Genomic DNA, 26,308 nt, shown 5'->3' on the forward strand with positions numbered 1-26,308 from the left:
ATATATGATTTGTATGATTTCTTAGTAGTCATACAAAAATCATACAAAAATTTTACGACATGGACTAGATTGAAAAAACAAACAATGAACACAAAACTGATATTTCTCCATATATCGAAGTCTTATGGGATTTGAACGGTGAATTAAATCCTATTTTCTCGCTATGATCATATCTAAGTTCCTTGTTTTCATACAAGGGTCGTACTGGGAAATACGTTATGATTTGTATGGCATTCTATGCTATCTTCGTAAGAAGCCTAGGAAGTGGGAAATAATTATCAAGGCTAGCGTATTTACTGGAGATTTTGCATCCTTTAATTATTCAGGAGTCACATTTCAAAAACACGATGAAATTGAGGTTGCAGTTTTTATAGAGCCCCTTCATTATTTCCAATTTTCCATCAAATTCCCAGAACCGTTTTTTCGTTTTGCACTCTCATAAATTTGAGTAAAATATTTAATTTTTTATTGACGTTAAGCATCACAACTGTTGATCAATTCTGGCGTGACTTTATCCAGTACCTCGCAGAAACATTCAAAAAACAATGACTCCTTCTTCCATTCGTCCTCTATCCAAACTCTGGACAGGCGCCAGTTGTCAGTTATTACATAAGTGGTACTGGTAAAGCTTACGACAATTTTTCTGACCGAATCTTCGGGTTTTATAGAGGTCGGATTGATGTCAAATGTCATATTTGTTCCAGGATAAATTCGTGGGTTAAAAATGGGCTCTTCATCCGGCTCTCCGTTGAGATTTTTGGCCTCATTGAAACGAATTTGTATTTTGCGAGCTGTGCCTGAAACACCCTTGTAAATTTTTCCAAAGCAGAAACTGTTCAGGTTTTTAAAATATTGCATTATGTTACCATCAACTTATCACTTGAAAACCCAGGTGGAGGTGTTAACACCAATAATCGCTAAAAATGTAAGAATTGTGGTGAATGCTGCGGCGAACAGATGTAAGAATTGCGATTTTTAGCGTTGAATGCGGTGAAAAAAATCACCGCTAAGCATCGCACTTCTTACAAAGAACCATTAAGGTCACGCTGGGTAATTTGAATATTAAACAACACTTTTGTGAGCATGTGTTTAGAACCGCCCGTACCGAATTATAAGTCTAAATCAGTACTAGGCAAGTCTAAATCCAAGTCTGATTTTGTTTTTGATTTTGTCTCAAAAAAAGTCTTGCAAGTCTGACAAGTCTTGGCCAAGACTCGTGTAACACTTGCAGGTTGATTCCCAAGTCAAAACCAACTTTTCAAAAAATTTCGAGTGAAAATTTCAAATGATGCTGGGGGCATACCAAATTGTATATTGGCACGCCGGGGGTCTATTGAGGGTATTTCAGCACTAATTGAGGGTATCTCATGTGTTCTGGGCCGTTTTCAGCCATTTTTCAGCCGTTTCAGCCCCCACTAAATTCATGTACTTTTCAGATAAGCCAAGTTTTGAATTAGAACCGAGGCAAAATTGTCAAAAGGGGTGCTACTGTGAGTGCTACTTTGCTTCTATTTGCTACTTTTGATCAGTTTTGACGTTTTTTTGCTATTTTTGACGTTTAATTTTTCGGCCATTTTTGACGTTTTTTCGGCTTGGATTAAGACTTGGCAAATCTTGGCCAAGAGTTGAATTAAGACTTGACAAGTCTTGGCCATGTCTGACAAGTCTTAAACGTGTTATTATCACAGCTCTGAATCAGTACTGATACCTAGACTTGGAATTAGACTTGCCCAGTACTGATATTGACTTGGCGTTCGGTACGGGCAGTCCCTATTACCATAGTATGCTCCAGCAATCAGCACCAAGGAATGGCAATTCATTAGTAATAGCCATAAATCAGTACTGAAACGTAATAACAACAAGGTGCTTTGGTAAAATTCTCCAGTATACAAATTCAGGACCAACACATGCTGTTGCGATTCTTCGAATGACAAGTTTTACAATATCCGATTTCACATTGAAAAATAGTTTTTAATGCCCTGTTAATATTAATCGGAATTCTCCGACATAAAACATAAGAAGAATATGATCGATTCTCTCAAATGGCAATAATTGCTCAAAATGTACTTCCAACGATTGCCCTCTTCCCATTTCTCCATGGGGAGGGGTTTTCTTGAACAGAGTTTCAAAGCGAAATTGCATGGCCAATCAAATAACAGTATTCAAGTACATTTACACTCCAAAACTCTGTCACGTGAAATCACAGGTTGTTTTTCTCGTGTGATAAATAATCACATAACTTTTCACGTGGAAAATGCGTCTCGTGTGATTTCTTAGGAAAATTGTCCCTGTGTGATGAATAATTAGACAACTTTCATATAAATGAGCGTATAAAGAATAATATTACGATTGCCTTGAAACTATCTTCTTCAAATTTTTTTGTTTGTTTTCTGAAATTTTCTTCAAATCAATACGCAGGTGATAACTTTTAAGAACGCTTAGTCTGTTTTAAATTTTGACAACTGTGTTAAGTCAGCCGAGATTAGTTTTGACTGATTTTCTGACCCTTTGCGTCAATACCTCTTTGCCTCTTTATCGTTTAGTGACACTTTGCAGTAGGCATTGACGCTTTGGAAACAAAATTCTCTTAGGTCTTATTAAGTAAAAAAATCAGTAGAATTTTTTTTTAAAAATGCCAAAGAAAATTACCCCCCAAAGCAATGACAAAACATTTTTTTTCTCACATGATTTTTACGAAGATGAAACGAACAATTTCCTTCAAATGATATGACTATTCTTTTTGTACCGTAAAGCAATAAAAAAAGACGAAATATATGTTTTTAAGATTGAAATAGTCCCGTACTTAACGCCAAGTCAATATCAGTACTGGGGAATTCTAATTCAAAGTCTAGGTATCAGTACTGAATCAGAGCTATGATCACAACACATTTAAGACTTGTCAGACTTGGCAAAGACTTGGCAAGTCTAAGTGAAGTACAAAAATAAAGTTCCGTACCAGCGATCTCCGGCTTCCTAGATGGTTGTTCTCCTTACTGCGCTACCCTGACTGTTGGAAGTTTTTCTTTTGTGCCGTTGAAATACGCTTGAAAGAAGCAAATTTCAAGCGAGAAAGCGAGCAAATTACATTACATGGGCGACTTGCATTTACAATTGCTCAGTACTGATATACACTTGGAGTTCGGTACAGGGTTGGTTTTGGAGAAATAATGTTTAGAGGAGAATAGATCAGAAGAATCTTGAATAACAAGAAAAAGATAGACTACGCGAAGCAAATATGTTCGCAAAACTTTTTTTCTCCAAATAATTGATGACACTGATATTTTTGACAGTTGAACGAGGGCTTGTTTGCTCTGTAAATGTCTTTGAAAATGTGTTTTCCTAGAATGCACATTCAAAAACGTGAATTGACGTCAAAGTTGTTTTCTTACACATGATTTTTGCATGAGACCTCATGGAAAGTTTTGCGTTGACACGAGAACGTTCGGGAAACAACTAACCCACGAGAATAATTCATGTAAAAATACACGAATCTATCGGGGCGGGAGTTGTTGCTTTTCACGTGATTTACTTGCGATTTTGTGGAACTTTTTCAAATAAATACAGATAAATTTTTGTTTGGAGACAGCCGAGATTTTTTTTCAAAATCGTTTGAGAATTTGATCCCTGAATACATGATTTGTCATGTGATTCGGCATTTAAAATTACATGAATAATTGCGCCTCCCCTCTCGAAAAAATTATGAGATTTGTGAAAAAAGAATTAATCTGATACTTTCTCGTGTGTTATTTTTTTTTCCGAAAATTCTTGTGTCAACACTCATTTTTTGATATCAGACGATATCGTTTTAGATTGTAGAAGTATGTCAAAAACGTAATAAAATGAGCAATGCTTTATCTCTTCTTGGAATAAAATATAAGGCAAATAAAGATTTTCAACAGGTTGGTCGGTGGGCTTCAAAGCGATAAAGCATCTTCGATTCCGGATTGAACCCGAAAAAGCATGGGAGCCATTTTCCAGAACAGCGGTGCTCAATCGCGCATAAAATGATGTTTAGCTATCCAAACTTTTACATAGTAATATTGTCGAAAAATATAGTAAGTTGAAAATGGGGATGTGACTCTCTTACTTTGCGCCCTCCCTCCCCCCACCCTCTTAATTTCCCTCCTCCCCTTTACTACCCATGGGTACCAAGGAAGGGGGGGGAGGGGCAATTATTAAAAAGATCCAAGGCAGAAAAATGGTCAGGTTGCAAAGGGTTGCTAAGGCAATGTTTTATCTGATAAACTCTAATGAGAAAAGTTTGCTAGAGTTTTTTTCCAGAACTTACAGGATAAACATTCCTCAATCAGTGTAATTCATCAAGCTGTGTTTTTCTAAATATTTGATAGGCAACCAAACAGTAAAATAAACTGAAATTGTCTTGCTAAAACTTCAGGCAAGAAAAAGCGAAGTTATCGACTCAACTTGAAGTTATCGTCTCAAGTTCTTGACATGCGCTTCAAGTGCAGTTTACCAACATTTCATCAAAGCGTGTCAAAAACATTAATAAAGATGTTGTCAAGACAATTAAACTTTTGCCAGAGAAATAGCTTGATCTTGTTTTGTTTTCACTGAGCAATATTGTGAACAAAATAATTTGAAACGAATGTAAATTTAATACCTGCGTCTCGGTGAAAAGCCGTCTCAAACTTGATTCGCAACGTTTTGCACTCGACTGTCATTAGCAAAATGTTTACGCCAACGATCACTTTCACGATTTCCATAACTCACTGAAATCAATTTTTCATATATGAACCAGAGCAAATCTTTTTTGTTGGGGGGCATTTTTCATAACTGTAGAGGATCATTACACACTACACGCACTTACAAAATCTTTAAATAATGTGGAAATTACCTTAAAAGGAATATTGATTAGAAAACACGAATTCGTAAGTTCATTGAACGCACTCCAAGAAACTAAATGTTTACAAAAATCTTTAGAGACACATCAAGATATATCACGAAAAATTTGCTAAAAAATTTCAAAGTTTTCACAAAAGTTGACAGTTTCCATAATAAAATTGAAGGGTCGGTTTGGAGTTTTAAAAGGTCAAAGTCAAGATTGGCGAGTACTCTTGTAGGTCCAGGAGATCAAAGGGGAATAATTTTTTAAAATTTTTTGAAAAAGAAAAATGTTTTACGAAGAGGACAGTTTTTACGGATTTTATTCCCCAAATACCATATCCCAATGTTGTTTAAGCTTTGCAACGAGAAAAACGTAGTCAGGTCGTAAAATTTGTTTCAAGTAAAAATCGGCACCGATTTAAACTATTGGAGGACTGGTATAGCTCAGTTAAAAATCGTACCTTTGTTGTTCTACAAAACTTAAAAAAACATTAGATTATAGAGAAAAAATTCAGTGTCCCATCTAAAAACGGGATGCAATATTTCCTAAATATGGTTTTCGATAATATAGTGAGTATCAACATTGGTTCAATCTCGCTAACTTGTAGAAACGAAACATCAAAAAATTTTGGTGTAAAATTGTTTCGAATACTATTTTTAAGGTGGCCAACCTCTCGACTTCGCAGGACGGCTGGTTTCAAGCAAAGATTTTACTGAGACCAAAAATTTTTGCAATTAAACACGTTTCTTTGAGGTGACGATATCTACCGATAAAATGTTAAATCGGATAACACCTAACCAGTTCTGGTTATATTTTTAAGGCTCTTTTCTCTTCGACCATTTTGTTTTCTGTATGTGTGCTAAACCTAAAATTGAATAATTTTTTTGAAAATTGGCAGAAAAAAATAATCCCGAAGCAGAGTTTCACTACTGTTTCGCAAATGATTCCCAGTCAAGAGCAGTTGGTTATTTTGCAAGACTCTGGAAGATTCTTGCATAATATTGTTTTTATTGATGTTCTCAGAAAACTAGTTATTTTGCAATATCTGCCAGAGCTTCCAAAAATGGCTAAACTTTGAAAACAAAATCAATCGTTCCGGTTAAGCTGTGATTTGATTGCCAGATTTTTTTGTCCGAACAGTTTATTTTCCGGTCAGTTTCCATTCCTTTTTACTAAAAGCAGTTTCCATTCCTTTTTACTAAAAGCAGTTTTCGATTTAAGAGCAGCTATCGAAGTAAAATTTCCACAAAAAGTTATTTACGGTTGCATATTCAGTTGGTGCCTTGCTATTTCTTATTACACGTAAAAAAAACTGCAACCTTGGCGGTTAGCGTAAAAAAAATTCTTTGCTAGTATGATTCCGACAGTTATCTTTTAAGATTCTCGCAGAAAGAATATAGCAAGATTCTGGAATCCATTAGAAATTGATGGAGAACTGATATGAAGATACCCATTTAATTTTGACGGGGTATTTTTAGTTAGATAACATGTTTATTTAGAAAACATATATTCCCATGCTTTTTATATTCACATGCTTTTTTCTATATTAATGCGGTAGTTTATTTTACTGAGTTCTATATCGGGGGGGGGGGGGGGGGTGTTGCCTTGCTATTTAATAATTTATTTTGCAACTACTTTCAACGTTTTCAACAAATTTTCTTATTTAAAGGCAACTTGATCTTAGCACCGAAGAGGTCAAATTTTTTACGAAATTAGAATTGCGGCAAATCAGGAGGTTAATAGAACGCTTCTGTTCTGATTAAAAATTTGTCTACACGAATTGCAAGTGCTTGAGATTATATTTATTATACAATATCCCAAATTGGCAACAAAATTTGGGGAGTTTAATTCGCCCATAGGTGTCTAGAAGGTGACAATGTCTTCATAATCGCATCCAGATCCGTAAAATTTTACGCTATGGCATTCCTGAGTGAGCCAGCAATAGCAATCGTACGCTCTGGTTTCTGTTCCAGTTTGAATCCACACTCTGTCCAGAGACCATGCATCAAACATCTTGGAAGGATCGTAAAACTTAATTTCCAGCTCCTGGATATCCGAAAGATCGGAGAGTTCATCAAAATCGAAAATTTTGCTTGAATTTGTTCCTTTTTCACGATAGACAGTTGCGCCAGTGTCCATGTACTTGTCCATGTTATTGTTGTTGTTGAACCTGACAGCAATTGTGTCTCTAGATTCTAAAGCAAACAAAATATCAAATATCATACCAACAATTTTCTTGCATTTTAGCCAAACTTATTGACATTTTTTTAAAATTTTTTATAACTCATCATATCAGCCATTTTCTAGGTTTAAAGTCAAGCACGAAGACTCTATTTTATACTTTTAAAGCGAAGCCTTCCTATTGTTTCAAGTTGAAAATACCGAACAATTTCTGCTCATTAAATTAATGATTTTTGCGGAGGTTTCTGTTTGGTATATCTGATTAGGGATGTCAATTTAGAACGATTATGCAGGTGAGCAATCTCGTTCAACTGTAATTCTATATATTTGATGCGCGATTGAATTCTCTTTGTAACTAAAAGCCGGTTCTGCTTTTGGAAATGTTTTGGAGTGAAGTACTAAATGTTAACTTTATCTCCCATACATTTCGACTGTAGTTCCTTGGCCTCTTTTGAAGCGTTTTCACTTGAAATTTGCATTTGGCCTAATAACTTTCAATAGAGCTCCTTGCTCTGGAAGATATGTTTAACTGTTGGAAACACGTTTTTTTTTATTGTTTAATCAATTTCAAGTTCAAGTTCAGCTCTGCTAGCCGACAGATTTATTGGCCTGATAGACTAGAATCACGAATTACGGAGTCCAGTCAAATTAGACCAAAAAATGGGTTTTAATCAAACTAGCCAGATTCGCGCCAACCTTGGCCATATCAATCGGATTTTAGTCACTGTTAGCCAGCCAGACACAGCAGAGTGATATCCAAAACACTAGCCACACTAAGATATCTCAGGCCAGAGTTTGGAAAGGATTTGGAGAAAACCGTGATCAGATCGAACAGATTCTTGCGCAGACTATGTTTTTTTTCGTTTCACCTTTTTAAGCGAGAAGTGACACGAATTTTGACAAAAGAGATTTGAAAAAAAAACAGTCGATTTAAAGAACATTGCAAGTTTCAGAATTTTGTTTTGTGAAGGAGTCTTATTATTAAGAAATAGATTTTGGTTACCAATGATGGGCTGTTATTTTGAAAAGCAGTCAAAACACCAAACACTTATACTTTATTCAAAGAAGTGCCCTTCTTTTGGCTGGATCTCTCAGATTTGGATAATGATATTGCCCAGAACAAACACACCCAAATGTGGGCATTGACTTCCCGTGTTGAGGAATTTTGTTTTTCACTTGTATGAAATCGTCGTTTTTAATCGTTTTCTTTAGATAAAAACAACCAAAGCCATTACGTGGTAGTCGTCGTTTTGTTCGTTTTTCTGTTATTATTTTGTTGTATGAGAAAAAACACGACGAAGAAAACGTGATCAACGCTGGGATTCGAACCATTGACCTCCCGATACATTTCCTGATGCACTGCCCACTGCGCTATCAGGCCATAATACAGCTATGCTAAAACGATTTAATAGAGAAAAACTAGTTCAATATCATTTAAACGACGAAAAAAACGATCAAACACAACGAATTCTTTTGAAAAAAACGACGTAAGAAACGACAAAAAAAAACGACGAAAAAACGATCAAAAAAGGACGATTTGGTTTGAAAAAAATACGACGTAAGAAACGACATGAAAACGGCGAAAAAACGATCATTTCATACACGTAAAAGACGACTTAAACGACGGAAACTAATGAAAAAGAAGAAAACGACGACAAAACGACGAAAGCGACTACAAAACGACGAAAAAGACGATTTATTACAAAAAGATTGTCGCTTTTTCGTCGTTTTTTCGTCGTCGTTAACCAAACCGACCACAATATACCAGACGAGTATATGACAAAAACCAAACAGACCGAAATGTGGGCATGGGCAACACCGCATGCACCAATGAACGGCCAGATCAAACAGACCCAGAAATGGGTGTTGTCCAGACATAAGGTGCTCAAATCTATTCTCCAGACCATTGAAATGGGTCGCATTTAAAATAAAATATTTTCTAGTTCGTTTCAACATTTCTAATTATTAAAAATTGACCTCGGAGCAGAAGCAAGAACGATTTTGAACATAAAAGGTTCAAAAAGAAATTTATAAAACACTTAAGAAAAAGTTAGATATTTCTTAATTGCCACGTATTGTCAATAATCCGGCAAACATCAATTAAATTCACCTTTAATGTATGATAATAATACAAGTAAAATAGAGCAGTGAAAGAATAACTCACAAATTCAACATTTTGAGCCTTTTCAAAAACTTTCACTCGACATCTAAGCTTCAGTTCTGTACAAAGATTATATTCGAAAAGAACTTCTATGGCCCATACGCAAACTGTGACCCAAAACAGTTATTGGCCAGACCAAATAAACCCACGATAGGTGCTCGCTTGACCAAAACAAACAAGATATGAGATGACCAGACTGATAAACCAAGATCGGTATATTGGCCAGTCCAAATAAACCCAAGGTCGCTGTTCACCGGAGCAAACAAACATGTTGTCATTCAGATAGATCGTTGCTGTTCAAATTTTTTTAAAGAAAGCAGGATAAGTGCTGGCGAGACACCATCACCATTGTTCAAGCCGAAAACGCCCTGTATCAAGCAGTCGGCAAGAGTAAATGCAACCTATTTGCTTTACTAAGAAAGATGAAGAACCTGGGCTGAACACAAGTGGAAAAGCTTTTTAATCATACTAAGTCATAGAGACTCCTAGCAATCTAATTAAATCACGTAGGGTTGTATGAAATGGTAGATAATAAATAATGAGAACACTTTTACTAGAAATCATTTATAACCTTAGTATCTTTACTAAGATTCCATACATCCTTAAGTGATATAATTAGATTACTAATAGTCCTATTTGTGACTCATCACGATTACTAAGATATTTTATTAGTGTTCAGCCCAGGTTGTTTTTTTTCGATCTAGCTACTATCGATCAATTCCATCAATTCTCAATATGTATCGCAACATCGAAATCTTTGTTAAACTTTTTAGCAGCTAAAGATTGCTTTCCGGAAGCGCAACTTAGCAGTCCACAGGTGCTGCAGCAGCAACGCCGACCTTATTGAAAAAACAACTTGAAAAGCAGCTACTTAGAAATTAAAGGATTTTTTCTGTCTTGAAAGGAACCATATATGTTTCTTGTATGATTACGAAGAGTAACAATGCTGTGAAGGAAACAAAAAAATCGCTTGGAACGACTGTAAAAGAACTGAGTGGATCGCTTACCAGCCCCGTTTAAAGTTCCAGTCTCGAGTACTATCTGAAATCTTAACGCCTCAACATTTAGCATTAAACAGAGGGCTATAATTAGTCCAGAAAACATTTCAAAACTAATTTGTTTCTTTTTCACTTAGCTTATTTTGTAATTTTTTGGCAAGGTGAAATTCGAAAGATTTAATTTTTTGTTGCACAAGGTGCGGTTGTTCAGAAAATGAGTTAGTTGAAAGAATTGAGCTGACCATAAATAACAGTTGGTCGAGATTTTTAGGTCGCTTATGGTTCCTCATCAAAGAGAAGTTCTTCAATTCAAAGCTGTTAAATTCTTTTTGAAGTCTGCGAGACAAAAGTGAGATTTTATGAACTCGCTTAAGACATCGGATCAACCAGTTGGAAAACAAGATCAGGGGCGTCTAAGGATATGATTAAAGCAAGCGCATGTTAAAGTGCTTTAACTTTTTTTCTAGTATGGGATATTTATTTGTTTTGAAAAAAGATATATCAGCCGAATAGTGTCCGTTACCCAGGTTACGGTGTCAGACCCGAGCCACCTCTAATCAGACTATGTTCAGGATTTGATTGCTGATCACACCTTGTCAGGCGGAAATGACCTCTGATCAGACTTTCCTGCAACCCCAGAAAAAGAAGTGCGTGATTTGTGCGACGTTAGTCACCTCTGATCAGACCCTTGTGCAACCAACGCTCCCTCTCTCTAATCAGGCCATTCTCTAATAAATGTTTGGAATTATTTGGAATTTGTATGATAAATTCAATCTACAGTACTCGAACTAAATTTGAACAAAATTGGAAAAGAAGTGCGAGATTTGTACGACGTTAGTCACCTCTAATCAGACGACGTCTGATCAAATCGTCGTTTGATCAGACCATCGTGTGATCAATACTCTCTCTGATCAGACCATTCTCTAAAATAAGTCTAAATCATTTCGTATTTGTATATTATATTTAACTCCAATCTATAGTACTCAAACTAATTTTGAATAAAATATTTCTTTTTGACAAGAAATTGATGATATTATTAGCAAAAGTTATTTCGAAGTGCCTGCACTTCTCTTTTAGTAACAACAGTGATAAAAATAACTGTAGTCAAATGAAAATGGTCAGTTAGTGCTCTATGATCCAAATTTTGAGAGAGATTTGCCAAGACTATTTCCAAACTTTAGTCTCTGATCAGACTTTTGGAAGACCCTTTCCTAGACAATCGCTTAGACGATTTTCATACTACGTCAAGATTTTGGTCTCTGATCCGAGTTTTTGTGACCATTGTCCAGATTACAAACCCGAATATTTTCAAACTCTGTGATGACAAAACTGATATACATTGTCTAACATATATTGTACAAAAATTGCAGTTAAAATTATGGAAAAATGTATTTTTTTCATGTCACAACAGATATTTCCATTTTAAAATTTGACCTTTATTTCATTCCATTTTCCTCTTATCTTTCTTTATTTACATAGAAATTTATGGTGGAGACTAAAGAGTGTTAACTTCTTTGAATTTTTGCCCTTGTGGCTGGCCTCTGACCTAAAATGTATAACCAGAAAACAACTTTAAGTTTGAAATAATGCAATCACAACATTGATGTTCGTTATAACCTAAACTTTGAAAAAATTAGCGACAGTCTATACTAATAGATGCGTTTGTCATGTTTCAACTTCACCATAGGATCCTTGAAGCGGTTATACAATTAAACAAACCTATTTTTTATCTTCTAACTAAACGGAACAAATTTATTTTTTGTTATGTGTATCTCCTCTCTTTGCAAAAGAGAAAACCAAAGAGATAATTCAAAATAAACCCACTCTAGGAGTGACACAGTTCTTTCTCACCCTTTAAATGTGCTATCAGATTCAGAACATTTTCGATTCTTTCAAGTTGGATAAAAATTCTGTTTGTCAGTAGCTCTACTCTGCTAAAGAATTTACACCTTGAGGAAAATTTTTGAGTTTCGAAAGCTGATGTTACAAACCAAAAATTTTTGTTTTTGGCTGCTGTCATTAAAAGTTATGTCCCTCATGGCAGCTGAAACAGACTTGCGTGAAAAAATCCAGCTACGAGAGAAAGTCTAGTTTCAGTTTTTTGGCACATATTTTTGATAGCGCCATTCGCCATTTCAACAATTTTTTTGGTTATTGATGTAAGCAGATGGTTAGAAGCAGCACGGATGAATAAATCAACCCATGGTAAATTGCACATCCCAAGTCACCTCTGATCAGACTAACTAGGAGTGAGCGCGAGGGGTAAATCGCACAACTTCCAAGACTACCTAAGGTCTGGAAAGTCTGATCAGATGACATCAGGTGATAGGAATGTTCTGATCAGGGCACTACCTGCGGTCTGGTTAGTCGGAACAGGGCCATGTCTAAAGTCTGGACAATCTGATCAGAAATTCTCTCAGTCTGGAAGGTCTGCAAAGAACCTAGTGGTCCAACTGGGAAGATGGCCAGTCCTCCAAGGAAAGAAGAGATAATTAACCCCCGAAGCGATTGTTCTTTCAAGAGCACTTCTTAATTATACTTGATGAACATCAACATGCTATATCAATAAATACTGCTACTTCAAAGTTTAAAACCAGTGTCTGACCAATAGTCTGCCAACTCCAGAGTGCAACCCAAGTAGAACTGGCAACCCGGTGCGCGACCCAAGTGGATCTGATCAGAGCTGGTTCAGGCTGCACACCTCATCCTGGGAAAATGAAATTAAGTCTTATTTTCCTTCCCGTGATTCTAACTGTCAATGAAGTTCTTCGAAGTAAAATTATGAAGAATTCTTGAACCTAACTCTGTAGTTCTGCGGCTTCCCGCAATTTGGATTCGAGAATTTTTGTGGAAATTTCCAGGAAAACACTGCTCACCAATGACGCAAAAAAATCAAAAGTTGAATGATCAATAAAACATCAGTAAAATCAAACACCTCAACAACCCACGCTCATGAACTATCTTTTCATCCAGTACTATTTTAATTCATTCAAGCAAAATAGAATAAACTACCTCTAGTTAAGTGATAATTTCTGTAAACCTGCCCAAGGAAACTAGAGTACGCTACAGGACTACAATTATGATGGAATAGATAATAAAGCTTATTACGCTTTCGCACCTTACCCCTCCCCCTTTCCATTTTAAACACTCCTCGACCGCTCTGAAACTATCACTTTCAGCACATCTATCAATTATCATTTAGTCCTAACTGTTAACCAATTTATGATAATTTTGCTGCCTATATGATTAATTGAAATGGGGCACGCCTCTTTCAGTAAATTTCTCCAATTTAGTAGCAGATAGAAACCCGTGTTGAGGACAACGACGAAAAAACAACAATATTTTGTAAGAAATTATAGCTTTTGTCGTTTTGTCGTCGTTTTCGTCCTTTTGTCTACGTTTTCTTCGCATTGATTAGTTTCCGTCGCTTAAGTCGTCTTTTAAATATAAGAAATGATTGTTTCTTCGTCGTTTTTTGGTCGTTTCTTTCGTCTTTTTTTTCCAAAAAAAATCGTCGTTTTTGATGGCTTTTTCATCGTTCTTGAACTTATTTTTTTCTATTAGATCGTTTTGGCATATATATATATATATATATATATATATAAATATATTGGCCTGATAGCACAGTGGTCAGTGCATCAGGTAATGTATCAGGAGTTCAATGGTTCTAATCCCAGCGTGGATCACGTTTTTTCTTCGTTTCTTGAAAAAACGATCATTTCCTACGTAAAAATAATGACAAAATATCGAACAAAACGACGATTAAAACATAAGGGCTTTGATCGTTTTTGTCTAATGAAAACGATTAAAAATCGACGACTTCTTACAAGTGAAAAACAAAATTCCTCAAAACGGGAAAGACGCTTTGGCAGATATTTACACCACTCTTCACTTGCGGTCACCAGTTTCCTGACTATGTTGAGATTATCTTAAAACTTAATCATACAAACCTACTTTATTAATAACTTTTTTTAAAACCTTTTTTTTTCACGTAACGTTTCAATTTCTTTAAAAAAGAATTGCCAGTGTACTTTTACTTTCCATAACTCAACCCACGCACCAAATTTAAAATACAAATTATAGTCAAATCTTTAATTATGTTCCTTGCGAACAAAAACATCTTTCAAAAATCATTTTAACATTTTTTTTCCATTTGATATGCTGATTGGTTTACTGACAGGTCCAATTGGGTTGCGACTGCTATCTCTAGACAGAGAAATGGAGTTTGCGTCGCGTATGCGACTTATAGCTAAGTGATTTATGGATTTTGCCTCGCGAATGACTAGTTTGATTGCTGTTGATTTTTTTGAAGAGCAATTGGTAAAGTGTTAATCAACAATTGAGTTTTAGCGATGAAAGTGAGAGAAAGAAAATATTTACAAATTTAACAACAAAATGAAAGGAAGGCGATCATAAGTTGGTCACGCGAAACATTTTTAAATTGTTCACGTGAATAGACAGTTCCTTGTCTACTGTAATTAAAAAATTGAATGATTATCAAATTTTTATCTAAACTGAAAAATGAATTTGAAATTAAACTAATTGCTGTATGGGATATTTTTCCCAATATCCTACCCTTATAATTTTTCCACCTTTGCGAGCAAACAAAAATGTAAAATAATAAATTATAATTAGAAAATTAGCTCTTATTCACCTGTTATTTAGTAATTTATATTAATTTGTTAAATAAAAAATATAGTGTTTTTTCCGTTTGAAGAAGCTTTTAATCAGGTTCATCATTATCGCAACGTTCTTCCTTGTACAACGCCATTTCTTGCTGGATCGGAAATTCAAAAACGAATGGCTCATCCATCTCTCATTTGTCATGCGAAGAGAGCAGATGCCTATAAATGACGTATCAGTCGCTGGAATGGGCATTATACCCTTGTGTAATTTGGATGTGATTTTCCGCTGGTAGAATTCTTATTTTGGCATTTATTTCTTCTAATATACGACGATATCGTATCAAAAGTATCGCTTGTGGGGCCGATCTTTTGCTTTTTCTAAATAGGGGTCAATTGCAGAGAGGATGAAAACAAAGCTGTTGGTAGCGATGGTGGTGCGGCGATTGACTGCTCAGAACACAAGTGGAGAATTTGCCTTAGAATAATTCTATTTTTGAAAACTTCATCGTACTTGGGGTTCCTTTTAGGGATTCACATTTTTTATGATCGTGCGACATTGCTGGAGGTAGAAATGCTGGAGGGAGCAGAATATATAATGTGGACGTCTTCGGCCTGTTGTTTTGTTTGAGCGTTTTCTCCTTGTCTTTTTGAGGGCGACTGTCCGCACATTGGGCTAAATTGATTGATCGCTCGTGTTTTTTCTGATTTTTTGCAATATCTGTGTTTTGGACTCGCATTTTTGTTTTGTTGGGTTCTTTAGTTACGCTGTTTGTAGGATTTCCTTTATTACAGTACTATCAGGCGCTAGTACTTGATACAATCCATCTAGATTGCGTTTTTGACTTCCGTTTGCATGAATTTTTCTCGCGAGTTTTACTTGCACGCTCCTTTCTGCTCGTGGTATTGAGCGTGAAATACCCTCTGATCACATTAATCTGTTCTTGTTGTCCCGCTTTTTCTCTTGCTCTTCAGGAGTTTTTGCGTTTGCGGGTCGAATGACCCTCTGCAGTTCTAGTTCGCTACACATGCCCGTGTCCACCGACTGCTCGTCTTTGATATACGAACAGCCTGGTGTCGTATTTTTGTCTAAACAATGTTTAATTCTTTCATTATAAATAAGGTGTTTACTCACTGTTTTATTTGTGATATTAGAGGCTGCTGTTTTACATTTTCTATCAAATTGTTTCTAAATGGGGTTAGTTTTGTGTTTCTTTCTTTGGCTAATCAAACTTTCTTTAAAAATTAATGTATTGCATGCTGTAAATTAATTTTTCTAATTTCGATGAAGTTTTCATGCAGGATAAAAGTTTTCTACTGTTTTAACAAGACGTTCAACAAATCGGATTGCCCTATAGTCAATTACTGCTTCATAAATAGGTTCTTTTTTTCGTGCAAAATTCTCCAAATCGTTTTTCTGTTTAACACCTAGTGTGGTCTAATCCAAAAGGTCTTGGAACTTTGTGATTATATATATATATATATATATATATATATATATATTTATATATATATATATATATGTATATATATATATATATATATATGTGTATATATATATATATATATATATATATATATATATATATATATATATATATATATATATACATATTGAGATATTTAATGACATTTGAACTGGATGCCTTACTTACCATTTTTGTTGTGGGGGTATTTAGAATAATTACCAATGGCTGTTTTAAAAATTTGTTATCATCCTTTTTCGTTTAAAATGGGGGCCGCCAAAGTCTTTTTGTATTTTTTCTTTGGGTTCTTTACATTTAGTTAAATTAAACCATTTGCTCTTCTGTTAGTCTATGGTCACATGATACTTTGCGCCAACGAAAGCATCGCAAAGCTGCCTGGATGAGGTGAGTGTATATCCTTCAGTACAGCACCCTTGATGGCCTTGGGGATAGTGGCTCCTACGTCAAGAACAAGATATCCTTCTTCACACTCATGTCTCTCCAACAACAGTATATAGAGAACCGATCACTCTCTATGACGCTTTTTTTGCTGCGCAGCACACAGTTCCTGACTTATTTCAATATTGCGTTCTGTCCGGTCAGTATTGCCAAAAACTTTTTGCTAAATCTTCTGTTGATTGAGTCTATGAGGCGATAGGATTCTTCTGCGTCAAGGCTCTGAGTTGATGGCGTTGTGTCAAGATTTGAGGTGTTGGTTGTCCCAGGAGTTGTGTTAGTGGGGATATCATCAGATAACGTGAGATAACGTTTTAAGATTTTCGGTGACTTTGCTTGAAGCAATTTCGGTTGTGATTGGGCCAAAAGCCAGATGCATTTGGGTACTTTGTATTATTAGTAGGAATTGTTAGTTTTCTTGCCTAATTTGAGTATTTGATGTTGATTTGTTGATTTGGTATCAATTATGGTGCTATTCAGATTGTTCACATTCTTTACTGTCTGACTTTCGCAAGACATTTGAAGTGAATTACTTAATTGAATGTGTTTTATTTGAAGTTTTATCAATTGGTGCGAATTGGTAGTATAAATGTTATAATGGAAATTGCGATGCGATTCACGTATTTGTTTTTGTATAATGGAATTATTGAAAGGTGTTAATTGCATCGCGATCGACAGTGTAGGTTTTGAGTATGGTAAGTGCGGTGCTGTTACTTAGTTTTTAACTGTAGTTTGTCAGCTGAAGTAAGTGGAGTTTGCGATGAAACATAAACACCTGAATTTTGACTGGCGGGATTGCGTTGTAATACTTTGCTTAGTTTTTGAAGGCCTAGAGATTTAGGTTTGATGATCCGCTGAAATGTTTGTAAAAACTTTAAAGATATTTGCCACCACGAAATGTGCGTCATAATCAAATTTTTGTTTGCTTTTGACAAAAAACTTGAAGCAATATAATCGACTAGACCCATTTTTGCTCCTGGCGTGAGTTCAATAGCAAAATTAGATGGGAGTATTCTATCAATCCACCGTGAGAGTCTGCTGTTGTTAGATTCGTCTGATCGATGTTTATTAAGTACAGACAGAAAGCGCGATGGTCAGTGATTACTGTGAGGCCTTTACAAAACAGGGAATATTTGAAGTAGTCGATAGATCGTACTATTCCTAAAAACTCTAACTCATTAACACTATAAAGTTCTTTTGTAGTGTTGGGAAAGCGAGAGACATATACAATTCGTTTCTACCTTTCTGTTCAAGTACCACACCAATTCCAGTCCTTGAAGCAACGCATTTTAACCTAAGAGTAAAATTGAACTAACCGTTTTAGGATTATCGTAAACATAAAGGTAGAAGAAGTTGTTGACAAACCAACAGTAACGGTAAATTTGCTGAAGTTATTTACCGAACACCAAAAACCCCATAATCTAATTTGTGCTGTTAATTATTTAGTTGAGTGATGAACACTGATAATAAGCGTGAAAGACTAGGGTGAGGATGATGAAAAAGGTGATGAATAGTAAAGAAAGAAGTTGACAGACATAAAATTGAGGCGGCGGAAAACAGAACTGGATCTGGAGCGTTTGATATTAGTAATCATGGAGCAAATAGCCCGTGTTAAACGGATTCTTGCTGCCAGTAGTAATGGAACGGAAAGGGGGACGGAATCAGAGGAGCAGATCATTAGGGAATTGAAGGAGAGGGAGGAGGCCAAGGAAAACTGAAGACTAAAATTGTATTATTATCATCATCGTCATCATCATTGTATCTATCTTTATCATCATTATTGTTGATTTATATATGTAAATAGTCTTGATTTTCTATTTTAATTTATTGTGGTTCTGGCTCCACTTTCCGTACGAGATTAACATGGCCATGTCCTTCGTCATTTAATGAGAACGCAAGATAAATTGCGGGATCCGATGGTCCAGCGTGCGTGCCCACATAACTTTCCCATTGACCTTCTGGCTGTCCTGGTGAACTAACATAGATATAGAAATTGGTTGCGAGCGCTCGTGCGATGATCCGTAGGTTGAGTCACTATAACGTACCCCATCGGGGAGATCAAATAGGTAATGATTCGGTCCTGTTTGTCGCAGACGTTTCACCCAATCTTCGATAATCCCACCAGAAGCGCAATCCCCAGTAAGCACGACCGATAATAAAGAACATACGTAGTTGTACGTATAAGGACTCGTACGTACGGCCTTAACTTAGAACTAAGTGACGTCCAGAAAATCCGAACTGAAAGAAACGTAGCTAAGTGATTACAAAAGTATTGTTTCGCAATTGCTTACATAGTTGAGCTACTCGGAGCCTGTTAATGTGAACCATAGGTCTGGTCTCATGAACCTCGATAAGCTGTTGGCACTTTTCGCACTGTGTCACAGTTCGCTGGCAAATCGGACGTAACATTTTGACGTGGTACTTGCCACGAGCCAAAATCCCAAGCTGCACGCGTTTAGAGTGACCTTTATCCTAGCGCACTTTAAGTAGCGTAGGATATGCGTCTTCACTGTGAAGAACCTGTTTACCATTTCTGCAAAGTTTTCCGACCCGGACAGTGAATGAGCGAAGCTTCGTCTTTGTCGTTCTTTGCGTTTAAGAAGTTTTGAGGATGTCGTAGAGAGCTTTTTGTAGTGTAATATCTTGTTATACTCACTGACGTCCATTATAACTGAAAGAAACTTGAGTTTTTCAAAATTACTAGATTTTGGTCAAATCTGAAAATGTTTACAAGTTGGGACCGAAATTTTGGACATCCCCCCATTTTCTGAAGCCGATATGGTTGAACAAAGCTGGGGTCACCATAACCCTAAGACATCCCTAAGTTATTTACAAACCAGGATTGGTAGTGCCAGTTTTACCCAGTAGGGCGCTATTAACACTTATAAGGGGAGAAAGTGATAATTTTGGAGTAAAACCCAAAATCGGCCGTTTTTGAGATTAATGAACGCTATTCATATAAGGTGCAATGAAACCCTGTGCCTACGCCTGATTAGGTGGAATACGAATCACACCCCCAACCACCCTATGTAAACAAAAGACCCGGAAACACATATTTAGTAGGAAACTAAGTAAAAGTTGACTTGTCGGGCATTTTGGTTTTTTTGTAATTACGTGTTTACCTCGTGACTAGAGCGTGAGCCTGCAACCGATTAACTGATATGCAGGTCCTTACTCAGTATTCGCGTTTGTAAAGAAACTGCCCGTAACTCTGTATCTAACACGTCACCATATTGCGGAATTGGTGTTATGGAAAGTAAACAAAGTGGCCAATAGCATTGTAGAGAGCTGAATACTTGTGTCATAATGATGGTTGTTTGTTTAAGCAAACAAATTGATTGCTCAGCTTAGTATAAAAGCGGCTTACACTATAAGCTCAGCGCAGAAGTTGCAAATAGCGAACGAGTTAATAATCGGTTGTTTGGCATAGTTTGCTGGTTTTTTTGAGCGAGAGGCGCTTGTTAATCGCGATTAAGCGTCGTTGCGTCTAACTTTGCTGAAGCGATTGAGCGAGAAGCTCTTAATAGTCGCTGAATCGAGCGTAGATTACTTGGCAGAGTTTTGCCGGTTTGTTCTAGCGGTTAGGTCGGTTAGCGTTCTAGCGTGGTTCTAACCGCTAGGTGACTAGTTAGTAGTAGAGCGATTGCTCTGGTAGTTTTCGAGTTCCGGCGTTTATCGCGGGTATATAATCGAACCGTATTTATCGTTTCGCGGGTTTTTTGGGTTGATTTGTGCTCAAAGACTACAAGTCATTATTCTGAGTAATTCTTAAGTGTATGTTAGTAAGTGCTGTAGAATTGCTGCAATAGTTGGATAGCAGTTGTTGATTGTTGCTTATTTAGATTTATAATTACTGTTACTTTGGTTTTTTATTTATCTTTTTATTTTGTTAATTGAATAGTTGCACTAACTGTTTGTTTGAGCAGGAAAGAGCAATTAAGCCGGGTTATAAACAAGATCGAACAACCTAAGAAAAAAAACCTTTGAAATTGTGAGACCTGGGCTCCAGTTCACGTTCTAGGCTGCCTAAAAAAGTTGAGAATCTTACAGTGGCACTCCTGGGTGGGGCTTCTTGTTTGAGTTAATTTTTTTTGTTGGAGTTATTTCTAGTTAATTGTATTCTTCTTTATTGTTTACTTTATTTTTTTGAATTACCACTACGTTGACCCAACCGGCCAACAGGAATGCCAACCAAGACGAGGTCGAGGGATTTGCGGAGTTCTTCGCAGCGGCGATGAGGAGGAACAACAACACTCTGTACTCGGGCGGTGCCGTGCGGCCCGAGAAATTCCCCTCGAGTGGATACACAAGTTGGGTGGACTGGAAGACACATTTTGGTCAAATCGCTACGGCCAACGGGTGGGAGAACGAGCAGTGCCGAGTAGCTCTACCTACCTGTCTCACCAGTTCGGCGTTGGACGAGTTCTCCGCGATGGCCCAAATATATAAAACCGGAGTGTATGGACAGCCAGCACCCACCTTGCAAAGAATGCTGGGCTACTTGGATGGTAGGATGAGCGCCTTCCATGACTTACCAACAAGCCGACCGCAATTTAAAGCAATGGTGCAAGGCGAGAAAGAGAGCATCACAGACTTTGCTCGAGGACTGAGATCAATGTGTGACCGAGACTTCGCCACCTATAATGCCGCCACCAAGGAAAAATTCAACCGAGGCCAGTTCATAGAAGGGTCGATGGACGACGAGTTGCATGACCTGCTGACGCGGGAGCAGCTACGCAATTTCCTGGATGCGCAAAATCGGGCACTGAGCCTAGAAGCTATCAGTAAGAACTCACGCAAGAAGAGCCGTCGCCATACCGCGGCAGTGCGGTTGGTCGACGAGGTGAGACATACCAGCTATGCAAGTACAAGCACAAGGCCCAAGAACAGTGGTCAATTGTAGGACCGCAGGCAAGCTGTCGGCGATGAGAGCGAGGTACAGCAGTTCCCTAATGGGCATAATCGTATGCAGGTGATGGAATCCTCGCTGAAAGATGTACAGACCAGCATGAGCAATACGATAAAGTCGACCCCACCAAAACCGCGAAAAGAACCCAGGTATGGGCGCCGGCAGAATTGGCTCATTAATTATTCAACCCGTACCCACCGGACAGTCGTTACGGGAAGTAGTTCGAGAGAACAAACTTTCAGAACAGACAGCAGGCGAACTAGAGTTACAAACGTGGAAGTGACTGCTGGCATTGTGGTATCTCCGCACAGTACCGCGCTCTTTTATACTAAGACGGGCCGGGTCTCTGGCCGGAATCCACCCTGAGGCGTTTTTCCCTGCCGAATTGCGAAACAAACGAGAAAACTTGGGAGGAGGAAGACAGATCTATGGGAACAGACAAAGGAGCTATAGCGAAGTACAGCACTGACAGGCTCAAGCAAACGTATGCTCCTACGACCCAACCGCACAAGAAATAACAAAGTCGGTGGTGCCAAAGAGGCAGGCCAGTAACGGTATCGATCCGGTCGAACTCGATAAACGTGGTTTTTCTCCCATGGTTGAAGTAGTGGCCGGAGGCGTGGCGATCGGGGCACTAATCGATAGTGGCGTCACCTCGAACTTACTGCATTTGGGGGTTTTCAGGAGAATGCTCAATCCACCACTGATGACAAACTTTGCTGGGAACCTACTCCTGACTAACGTCAAGAAAACGCCGGCGGCAGGGAGGAAAAAACTTTCAGTCGAGTAGGGCTCGATAAACGATGAGCTACCCGTGTTAGTGTTGAACGAAATGAATCCTGAACTGATCTTTGGTTCACGGACAATGGAGGAGTTTCGCTGCTCATTGGATTTTGATTCGAATCATTTCTGAACTGGGAACGGAGAGGGCTCAGCGGTGTCCACCGACATGGTTACGCTGCAGGATCCCACGCGCTTGGAGCAATGTTAAACGACCACCGAAGCTAGCGACATGCTCCAGAGCGACCAACCCTCATCAGGCGGGCTTACAATAGCAACCGCGCAAGCCACGCGTGGCGCCGAACATTATTCGTTTTAAGTGCGCAGTAGTCTTAGTGCAACCCAGGAAGGGCAAGGCGGAGCAGAACCCGAGCTGAATTCCCAAACTGTGCAGAGAGTGGATTGAAATTGTGATAGCGATGTTGAGGAGATCCTCCGACTCACAGCCCTGGATATAGAGGAAGGACTTCGTGGCCGACTGAGGGATATGTTCCGCAAATATAGGGATGTCTTCGCACTCAGGGACTCAGAACTAAGAACTGATCTAGTGGAAAATCACATCGTCACGACGGACAGTAAGCCTATTAAATTACCAGCTCACTGAATTGCACCAGCTAATCTTCACATATTAGAGGAAGAGGTGTTCTCAATTTTAGAGTGGGGTGTCATCCAACCGTCAAACAGCCCTATTAGCGCACCCATCGTGCTTGTAAAGAAGAAAGACGGGAGCACTCCGTTTTGTGTGGACTACAGAGCACTCAACAGTGTGACGATCAAAGATGCGTTCCCAATACCCAAAATTGCCCAGATATTCGACACCCTGCTAGGGGCCAAGTACTTCTCGTCGATGGACCTGGCCAGTGGCTATCGGCAAGTACGCACTGCAGAAAGGGACCAACATAAGACTGCCATCGTTACCCCCGATGGCGGACTATATGAAAACCTGAAAATGCCGTGTGGATTGTCTAATGCCCTTGGAACCTTCAACAGAGTGGTGCGTAAGCTATTTAGACGACACTTGTGGAAATGGTAATGATTTTACTGGACGATGAGCTTGTCTACAGCGAGAACGCGGAGGAGCACCTCCAACGCCTCGAGCTGGTTTTCGAAACCCTACGCCAAGCGAACTTAAAACTGAAACCTAAGAATTGTCAGCTGTTCCAGTAGCGAGTGGCCTTCCTGAGTCATGTCATCTCATCAGACGGTGTGTCTCCTGGCCCCGAAAAGGCCTTCGCAGTCGGTAATTGGCCTGTTCCCAAGACCGTGAAACAAGTAAGTTCGTTTGTTGGGTTCTAAAATTATTACCGGCGATTCATCAAAGACTTTGCAAACATCGCTCAACCGTTGCATGAGCGGACAAAAAAGCAGGTTCGGCTTAACTGGTCTTCGGAATGCCCACTAGCATTTAATCGCTTGTGGTTTGAACTCATAAAAACGCCCATGCTGCAGTTTCCCGAGTACGATAGCCCATTCATCGTGTACACAGACGCCAGTAATGTGAGCCTGGGAGAGGTGCAAACCAATGTGGTGGACGGTGTGGAACAACCTATTGTATACGCCAGTTGAACTTTAAGTCGAACGGAAGTCGAACGGAAGTCAACTACTCGACGACAAAGAGTTGGCCGTTGTCCAAGCACTGAAGTGGTTCCGACCCTACATCTGGTGTATCGACCTTATAGGAATTGCTCAAAGTCTTGGTTCACGCCGCCGGCACAAACCAGACTGCCCGGTCCTCGAACTTGGCAGGGGCAGACAAAGACAGTGCAAGCAAAGGAGATTGTTCCAGCCTAGAGACAAACTTCGTGACAAGAGCAGAAGTCAGCAAGTATCGGGAAGAGGTACTGGCATACTGGTCCCACTGGGATGAACTGCTCATTGAAAACGGACTCTTATACCGAAGAAAGGAGAATGCAGACGGAGACCACCTGCAGCTGGTAGTACCATCTTCTTGCAGTAAGGAGATCTTTGAGCATCTACGCGAATCACTGGTTAGTGGTGGACACTTCCACCTCGAGAAGACTTTAGGACGGGTCAAGAAACGCTTTCTGTGGCCCAAAGAGTGATTCGAAGTGGAGCGCAAGCTACAAGTCTGCTTGCCATGCGCTGCCCGAACCAAAGTCGGGATACGACGGAAGGCTGATCTGCAAACATTCGAGGTGGGAATTCGCTTTCATACAGTAGCAGCCGACATCATGGGAGTTCATGGCCTAACCGACTACTTCACCAAGAATGCGGTCACACTGTCCTTAGTACAGACGAAAGCCTATGACGTCGCGAAGGCTATTTTGGAGAACTGAATCCTACAGTTCGGGGTACCCATGCTCTCGACATGCTCTCGACTCGAAATATTTTGTGACAAGAGCAGAAGCCACCAAGTACGGGGCAAAAGTACTGGCATACTGGTCCCACTGGGACGAACTGCTCATTGAGAACGGACTCTTATACAGAAGAAAGGAGAACGGGGACGGAGACCACCTGCAGCTGGTAATACCATCTTCTTGCAGAAAGGAAATCTTTGATCAACTACGCTAATCACCAGTTAGTGGTGGACACCTCTACCTCGAGAAGACTTTAGGAAGGGTCAAGAAACGTTTCTGGTGGCCCAAGGTGTAATTCGACGTGGAGCGCAAGCTACTGGTCTGCTTGCCATGCGCTGCCCGAACCAATGGCGGGAAACGCCGGAAGGCTGATCTGCAACCATTCCAGGTGGAAATTCGCTTCCATACAGTAGAAGCCGACATAATGGTTCGGTGGCACGAGCAATGGCAACGAGTGAAAAGTATATTCTTGGTCACAGTGCCCTCAGTACAGACGGAAACTAAAGAGGTTGCGAAGGCTATTGTGGAGAACTGGATCTTACAGTTCGTGGTACCCGACGTATTGCACACGGATCAGGGTAAGAATTTTGGAAGTCAAATAGTTGCCGAGATGTGCGAACTGTTGAAAAATGACAAGTCGCGAACTTCACCGTGCCACTCCGAAGGTAACGGTCAAGTAGAGAGATTCAACCGTTGCATGGGCGACATGATCTCGAAATACAGCACCGAGTGTCCTGGTGATTGGGATGAGCTCTTACCGTACATCACACTTGCCTACAACACGTCAGCCCACAAGACAACAAATGCGACACCCTTCAGTATTGTCTATGGCCAAGAATGCCAGTACCATATCGACTTCTTCAACCCGAAGTCGGATGGCGCGAACCCAACCATCTCTTTCGTCGAGTGACTAAAGGAACAGTTTTGTGAGGCTCACACGCACGCCCGTGACCTCTTAGGGCACAATCAGAAAAGACAAAAAGACAGGTTCCACAAGAATGTTTTCGGCGAACTATATAAAGTGGAAGATAAGTTGTGGATGTTTGCTAAGCACAGACAGAAATCTAAGAAGTTCTAAAACAACTGGGAGGGCCCTTACGTAGTTTTGAAGCGAGTCTCAGAAGTGAACTATGGGGGAATTTGTCCACTTTATTAATCTTAAACCTTACGTGGACGAGGACAACATCACAATGAGGCAACTAAGACCCCACAGTCAACCGTTTGCAGGCCACGTCGAGGAAGACGGAGACCCATTGGAAGACGACGGAAAAGATGAAAGAGACCCTGGGTGGACGACAAGAGGAACGCCCTCAGACATCTCCCCAGAATTTGCGAACGCCAAACTGCAGGCTAGAAGGAAACGGCGACAGCAAGCCTTACCAGACTATGAGCCGGAACTACAAGATCTGTTCAATGAAGAAACAACCGAACCCGCAACAGCACCTAACCCAAATCTGGTATCCCCGGACACTCCACTGCCGACAAGAACAGATCCCGGATACAATCTAACCCCTGACGCAGACCTGGACGTAAAGCCAATGAAATCCGCACCAAGAAGAGAGAGACGGCTC

The 26,308-nt window shown here is 39.1% G+C and overlaps 2 protein-coding genes across 2 annotated transcripts in view; both read right to left on the bottom strand.

The window, feature by feature from the left end:
• Positions 1 to 348: 348 nt before the first annotated feature.
• The window catches only part of LOC142348390 (uncharacterized), a 106,422-nt gene continuing 80,462 nt past the window's right edge, over positions 349 to 26,308 (bottom strand). The window contains exons 2-3 of the mRNA XM_075399724.1: positions 4,622 to 4,729; positions 349 to 797 (exon numbers count right to left, since the gene is read on the bottom strand). Of these exons, the coding sequence (XP_075255839.1) occupies positions 475 to 797; positions 4,622 to 4,724 (426 nt within the window). The 5' untranslated portion in view covers positions 4,725 to 4,729 and the 3' untranslated portion in view covers positions 349 to 474. The remainder of the gene's footprint in view (positions 798 to 4,621; positions 4,730 to 26,308) is intronic.
• Positions 6,710 to 10,383, bottom strand: LOC142348806 (uncharacterized). Its single transcript, XM_075400318.1, has 2 exons — positions 10,196 to 10,383; positions 6,710 to 7,041 (listed from the first exon to the last, which is right to left on the bottom strand). The coding sequence occupies exons 1-2, from the start codon at positions 10,290 to 10,292 to the stop codon at positions 6,710 to 6,712; spliced, it is 429 nt and encodes a 142-aa protein (XP_075256433.1). The 5' UTR covers positions 10,293 to 10,383.

Source organism: Convolutriloba macropyga, chromosome 10, assembly GCF_964194025.1.
Source record: "Convolutriloba macropyga chromosome 10, txConMacr16.3, whole genome shotgun sequence".
Lineage (NCBI taxonomy): Eukaryota > Metazoa > Xenacoelomorpha > Acoela > Convolutidae > Convolutriloba > Convolutriloba macropyga.

What these genes read in the sequence shown, in the direction of transcription:
- LOC142348806 (XM_075400318.1), bottom strand. Translation starts at nt 10,292, where the DNA reads ATGTTTTCTGGACTAATTATAGCCCTCTGTTTAATGCTAAATGTTGAG. An exon ending in TGGAACTTTAAACGGGGCTG is followed by an intron (nt 7,042 to 10,195) that starts GTAAGCGATCCA and finishes TGTTTGCTTTAG; the next exon opens with AATCTAGAGACACAATTGCT.